Here is a 6,773-nt window from a genome sequence, read left to right as displayed (position 1 = left end):
AGCGCATCCAAGTTCAGAATCAGATTCCTCAACACCAGCTATGGAAGTTAGAAGGACTTTAAAATTCTGGGGAAAATTATTGCCAATCCAAATTTCTGTGCCTAACCAGCGTGCCAATGCAGACCCAAGATGGTTCACCCACTACCCTAAGCTGAAGTCTAACAAATGGAGCCAGGCAGTGGACAATTCAAGCTCTGGTTTGGGGATCCAGAGGCACAAGGGTGGGGTCCTGCCTCAATGTGACCCCCAGAGCCTCAGTCTTCCTGTGGAGAGTGACCATTCTCCACGTCATCCCCTTTCTACCAGCACCCAGAGACCAGCATCTCAACAGAGTCCCTGCCCGCCCCCTCCCAGTCACCTGCTCTGTGACAGGATTTGAGCCCCGGCAGACTGTCTCCTGTGGAGAACCCAGAATGGGACCCTGTCACCCTTCCAGGAGTGACTCATCGTGCTCAGGCAGACTTAAGGCCTGTTGTGCACAGGGCAGCTATCTCCAAAACAAGACTCTAGGGTAGCTGTCCTGTGCCACGGCCACCCAGGACCCGCACCCTCACAGAGCACAGTGGTTTTGGATGCGGATTTTGTGCCTCAGTTTCCTCATCTGCAAAATGGGAACCTGGATGGGGTTGATTCAAAGCCATGTGGCAGATGAAGGGAGAGGGTCCCGCTGCCAGGAGCAGCTCAGCAGTAGCACTACAGCCAGCCTGGCTCTCCCTCCAGCGCAGACCTTTCTCGCTCTGCCCTGTGTCCCCTTCAGGGGCACCTACCAGCTGTCTCCTGCCCACCCAAGGTGGCATCCAGCCCCTGCTCCTGACGAAGGTTGGTTTGCTGAGTGGAAACACACAAGCCACTGTCCGCTGCATCCCTAGAGGCAAACCATCAGGAGGGAGCGAGCCCACGACCGGGAGCCGGGCGCCCCTGCCGGCATCGTGCCCAAACGTGGTCCTGCAGACGGGGAAACTGAGGCCCGGAGTCAGGGTCGAAATCAGCTCTGCGAGGGCCCAGGCCGCTGCCCCGACTGTCCCGGGAGCAGAAGGGGACCTGAGTCCGGGGCGGCGGGCCATCGCCCCCCGGGGAGGAGGAGCCCCGGCCGCTGCCCCCCGCTGCCCGTTCGGGGACCCACCTGGCGCGGGCGCGGGCGGCGGGCGCGGCAGCCGAGCCAGAGCCCTAGGCCCAGGCCGAGCGCGGCGCCCAGCAGCACGGCGGGGACCAGCAGCGCGGGCAGCGGCCTCGCCGCGTCCCGGCCCAGCCGCAGCCGCGCCTCGCCCGCGCAGGCCGCCGCGCCGCGGGCCATGGGGGGCGCACGGGCCGGGGCGCGGAGCGGGGGCGCGCGCACCCCACCTTCCGGTCCTCGCCCTCCTCTTCTTCCCGCCCCTCCTCCGGGAGCCGAGGGCGGAGCCTGCACCTCCCGCCCCACACTTGGCGCGCTCCCCCTCCTTCTGCTCCCGGTCAGGCCCTGCGCGCACCCCCCGGGAGGGCCGGGGTCTCGGCCTAAGCCTGGCCTGGCTTCAGCCGGGGAGGAGCCCCCCGCGCCGCCCCCAGACTCTCAGGACTCCCTGCTGCTCCCCGGAGGAGGTGGAGCCGGAGACACCACCCCTTTCTCCCCAGGCCAGAGGTGGGGTGGGTGGGGAAGAAGCGCTCTGGAGTGCCCAGGGCCCCCGCACACCCGCAGTCTCCATCCTGACAGGGTCTTGGCTTTTCTGGGAGAGCCCCCACGCTCCGAGGAGGAACAACCTTGTGTGGCCGGCCCTGGTCACCCTGAAGCCAGGGACACGGATCCACCCCCATCCTTGCATCTATCTGTCCAGGGAAGATTCAGGCAAGAGCAAGCAGTGGTGCAAAAGTGATGCAAGTATACCAGCCAGTCAGGAACCATGACAGGGAACCATGCTGCATGTGAGGTATCTCTGCTGTGGCCCCTACTCAGGGTACCGGCCGTGAGCATTGGGTTCAAGGAGAGGAAGAATTAGGGTCAGGGGCTGGGACATGCGTGGCTTGAAGAGCCCCAGTTACAGGTGAGGCAGCACCGGGGGCCATGGATTCCCTCAGCTCTGGTTCTTCTGGGTTCTGAGGGGTGCAGTCTGGTACCCAGGAGATGACTTTTCCTGGTGGTGACTGGAGATGATCCTCACTTGTGAGTAACCTGTTCTGCGAGGCTGTGCTGTTCCTTAGGGGTGGTGTTAGGCCTTGGTTGTAGAAAGGTGATAGGTCCATCTGCCTTTCCTGGCCCCCGTGGCGACTGCAGAGTGGCTTAGAACAAAGAGGGACAGATGTGGAGGCAGAGATGGCAGCAAGACCAGCTTCCATGCCTGTTACCACGAATGCTTTTAACAGATTGAAAGCAGCTTGTCCCACACTGAGAAAACTGGCATTAGACTTTGGGGTCCGAGCACTTACTGCAATTTCCCGTGAGGAACCCCCATCCTAGGTTTCCTGAAGCCAGAGATCTGCTTACGGGATGGACTCTTAGAGGCCCTGTGGTCTTGAGGGCCTTTGCAGCAAACCCAGTGAGGCTGGCCGCGGGCTCTCCAGAGCACGAGATGCTTTTATTACCATCTGGTCCTTTCTTCAAGCTGACCCAGAGCAGATGCAGATGCCTTGCCCGCCCCTGTCCTCTAGTGCAGACGGGGTAGCAAGCAGCTCCTCCACTATGGGGGGGGGGGCATTGGTTCATAAATTCTCAGACCCTCAAACAGTATTACTGAGTTCTTGGCAGGGCAGGATCCATCTGTCCTTGAAAGAGCACGCAGACAGGTGCCAGGTGGCCAACCTCCTGAGCACTGGCAGGCATGCAGGCTGGTGGGGGGGGCATGCAGGCTGGTGGGGGGGAATGCAGACGGGTGGGGGGCGCGTAGGCTGGTGGGGGGGCGCAGGCTGGTGGGGGCCGAGCAGGCTGGTGGGGGGCACGCAGGCTGGTGGGGGGGAATGCAGACTGGTGGGGGGCGCGCAGGCTGGTGGGGGGCGCGCAGGCTGGTGGGGGGCAGGCAGGCCGGTGGGGGGCGCGCAGGCTGGTGGGGGGACGCAGGCTGGTGGGAGTGGAGTGGAGAGCAGCCCTCCCCAGGGCTCAGGAAGGAGCTGGAGGAGGCCGCTGCCCTCCCGCCGCCCGGTCTTCTGCGCCCCTCCCCCCCCCCCCCCCCCCCCCCGGCCCCCGCCGCCGTCGGGGCGCCCGGCGCGCCGGCTCCAGGCCTTGGGGCGGCGGCGCGCGCGGCGCATGCGCGGCGGCGGGGCGGGCCTGGGGTGTCCGGAAGCGGCGGAGGCGGCGCCGCGCCGCCCGGCCGGGGTCTCGGGGCCCGCCGGGGGATGGGCGCCACGCGCGTGCTGGCCGGGGGCGTCCTGGCCGCGGCCCTGGCGCTGGGGGCCCGAGGCTGGCTGCATGGAGGCTCGGGGCGCCCCCTCCGCACGCCGCAGCCCCCCGAACTCGCCGGCCGGGATCCGCTCTCCGGACGGGGCGCGGGGGTGAGCGGGGCCGCCGGGCCAGCGGGGGGGGGACACTCCGGGGAGGGGGACACTCCCGGGGGGGGACACTCCCGGGTGGGGGACACTCCCGGGGGGGGACACTCCCGGGGAGGGGGGGACACTCCCGGGGTGGACACTCCCGAGGGGGGGATACTCCCGGGGAGGGGGGGACACTCCCGGGGAGGGGGACACTCCCGGGTGGGGGACACTCCCGGGGAGGGGGGGACACTCCCGGGGTGGACACTCCCGAGGGGGGGATACTCCCGGGGAGGGGGGGACACTCCCGGGGAGGGGGGGACACTCCCGGGGTGGACACTCCTGGGGGGGGACACTCCCGGGGAGGGGGGGGACACTCCCGGGGTGGACACTCCCGGGGGGGGGATACTCCCGGGGAGGGGGGGACACTCCCGGGGAGGGGGGGGACACTCCAGGGGTGGACACTCCCGGGGAGGGGGAGACACTCCCGGGGGGGGGGAACACTCCCGGGGAGGGGGGGACACTCCCGGGGGGGGGGGGGTTCCCAGGAATTGACGAGGGTGGGAGCCTGGCCCTGGTCGGGCCTCCGGTTCTGCCCTGGTCCTGGGAGCGCAACTTTCCAAACTTCCCATGCTCCTGGTCCACACGGGGTGCCAGGTCGAGGAGCGGCTGTCCCCAGGCCGGCCACCGCCACCCTCGTCTCAGGAGTCTGTGGTCCGCTCTGTGTGTCTCTGAACTTCCAGGACCTCGGCGGTGTGACCTGGCCTCCCCTGGGAAGTCCTTCCTTAGAGATGGCTGGTAAGTGTGGCGTCAGGTCCCGGTGGCTTTGTGGTGACCTCAGCCAGGGTACCTGTGGACACCAAGCTCACACACTGCCTGCCTTGAAACAGGCCATGTTGGTTCTCCTCCAGTCTGCAGGCCTAGCGTTGGGGTGTTCACAGGTCGGGCTCCTCCTGGGAGGGCCCCCGCGCCTTGCCTTTCTAGCATTCCCTGCATGGCTCAGGCCACACCCTGCCCCCACCTTGAAGCTCTAGCTTCAGTAGTCCTGTCCCTGTGCCTATCTTGTCTTCTGACAAGACACCCAGGCATCTCCCCATCGCAGCCTCTGACAGAATTATGTGTCCAAAGCCCCCCACCCCCCTTTCCAAAAGGTCACACTCGTGGCCTGTTCTGTGACCAAGGCCTGCTTGTTTGGGGACATCCGTTGTCCATGAGACCAGGTAACAGCTAACATTAGCTAATGTAAGCAAAGAAAATTGGGTGGCTCTGTAATGGAAACTTGTGGGCTGCAGGCACAGTAGGATCTGGAACGGGATGTCTGATGGCCAGGAATGTTCCACGTCTAGTGGTCTGGTGGGTATAAGTATGCACGCTTTAGCCCACACCCAGTTTAAGGGGCTCACACTCAAGGGACATCCCCAAGTCCTTACCTTCCCCCCCACCGAATGCAAGTGTTTTCATGTTCCTGAGAAAGGGAGGCTAAGTCATTTGTTCCCTTGTGCAAGCACTTGTTACCATACCCACTTACTCAGCAGACACTTTCCAGGTTCCTTGCACACTCTGTGTCACCGCCAGAGTCTAACCCCGGGGCCTCTCTGCATTTGTAGAATGTACAGTTCGTTATCTTGTCACAGAAGGATCACTCAGAATGAAATCCAGCAAGGAAGCTGAAGGCAGCGCCTCACTCCTGACGTCTGCAGCCTCTCCCGGGCTATGGACCCATTCCTTCCTTGCCTTCGTGCCACCATGGCCCAAGAAGAGCTTGGTTAAGAGAGAGTTTCCTGTGGCCCACCGCCTTGTGAGTAACAAGTAGTGCGTGCGTGCATGCGTGCATGCGTGCGCATGTGCTGCACTGTTCTTTAGCTGCTTTGCTTTCCTCTTAAAATATCTTTAATGGCTTTGAGTTTGGCTTAGTGATAGAGTGTTTGCCTAGTATGCACAAAGACCCAGGTTCAGTTCTTCAGTACCACATACATAGAAGAAAGCTGGAAATGGTGCTGTGGCTCAAGTGGTAGGGCACTAGCCTTGAGAAAGCCCAAGTGCCCGGCCCTGAGTTCAAACCCCAAGACTGGTCAAAAAAATAGTTTTAAGATAGTGAATCAAGCCTATGGTCCCAGCCACTTGGGAGGCAGATTGTAGAGAATTGTGGTTTGGCATCAGCCTGGGTATAAATGCTTGCAAGACTTTACCTCAACTGCTGGCTCAGCGTGTTGGTGTGTACCTGGGATTCTACCCGTGCTGGGAAATACAGATTAGCTTGGGCACAGGCAGAGACCCTAATCAAAAATTACCAAAACAAGGCCGGGAGTTTGGCCTAGTGGTTAAAGTGCTTGCCTAGCATGCACGAAGACCCGGGTTCAATTCCTTGGTACCACATACATAGAAAAAAGCCGCAAGTGGTGCTGAGGCTCAAGTGGTAGAACTCTAGCCTTGAGAAAGTCCAAGGACAGTGTTCAGGCCCTGAGCTCAAGCCCAGGACTGACAAAAAAAAAAAAATTACCAACACAGCCAGCCACTGGTGGCTCTCACCTGTCATCCTAGCTACTCAGGAGGCTGTGATCTGAGGATCATGGTTCGAAACTAGCTCAGGCAGTAAAGTCCATGAGACTCTTATCCCCAGTTAACCTCCAGAAAACTCCGAGGTGGAGCTGTGGCTCACGTTGGAGAGTACTAGCCTTGAACAGAAATGCTAGCCAGATGCCAGTGGGTGACACCTGTCATCCTAACTACTCAAGAGGCTGAGATCTGAGGATCTTGATTCAAAGCCAGCCCGGGCACTAAAGTCTGTGAAACTCTTATCTCCAGAAAAGTGGAAGCGGTGCTGTAGCTTCAGTAGTAGAGAGCTAGCCTTGAGCTGTAGAGCTCAGGACAATGCCAGGCCCAGAGTTCAAGCCCCAGGGACAACAATAACAACAAAAATGCTCAGAGACAGTGTCCAGGTCCTGAGTTCAAGCCCCGCAACCTTCTCCCCACTCTCCCCCGCCCCCGAAAAATAAAACCAACACAGGACACAAATAGAGCTGGTGGAGTGGCCTGCATGGTAGAGTACCTACTTAGTAAGCGTATAGCTTCAGTATTACTGAAGAACTACAGTAACCCAGCACTTCATACTGTGTCCTTTTTAAGTGTGTGAACCATGAAATGTTTTCACTTTGTAGCACGGAGATACCGCTAGTGAGGTTCAAGGAACTTCGGAGACTGGAGTGACGTTTCAGAAATGTGCCCTGGTAAGTTTCCACAAGTAGCTTGAACTTGAAGAGAAATCCAGTGACCTGTGATCCCGGTGACTCAGAAGACTGAGATCTGAGGGTTGCAATCTGAAGCCCACCCGGGCAGCAAAG

The 6,773-nt window shown here is 61.1% G+C and overlaps 1 protein-coding gene across 2 annotated transcripts in view; it reads left to right on the top strand.

Moving 5' to 3' along the window:
- Positions 1–3,972: 3,972 nt before the first annotated feature.
- The window catches only part of Evc2 (EvC ciliary complex subunit 2), a 50,345-nt gene continuing 47,544 nt past the window's right edge, over positions 3,973–6,773 (top strand). The window contains exons 1-3 of one of the 2 annotated variants that reach the window (XM_090343842.1): positions 3,973–4,230; positions 5,070–5,230; positions 6,591–6,659. In XM_090343842.1, coding sequence (XP_090199968.1) covers positions 4,224–4,230; positions 5,070–5,230; positions 6,591–6,659 — 237 coding nt within the window. In that variant the 5' untranslated portion in view covers positions 3,973–4,223. Of the gene's footprint in view, positions 4,231–5,066; positions 5,231–6,590; positions 6,660–6,773 lie in introns of both variants that reach the window. The other variant, XM_090343841.1, reaches the window with a different exon arrangement.

The sequence above is a fragment of the Megascapheus bottae genome, chromosome 13 (assembly GCF_031878675.1).
Source record: "Megascapheus bottae isolate mThoBot1 chromosome 13, mThoBot2.hap1, whole genome shotgun sequence".
Classification (NCBI taxonomy): Eukaryota; Metazoa; Chordata; class Mammalia; order Rodentia; family Geomyidae; genus Megascapheus; species Megascapheus bottae.
The sequence above is the reverse complement of the archived record's forward strand: the minus strand, read 5'-3'. Positions and strand labels throughout refer to the sequence as shown.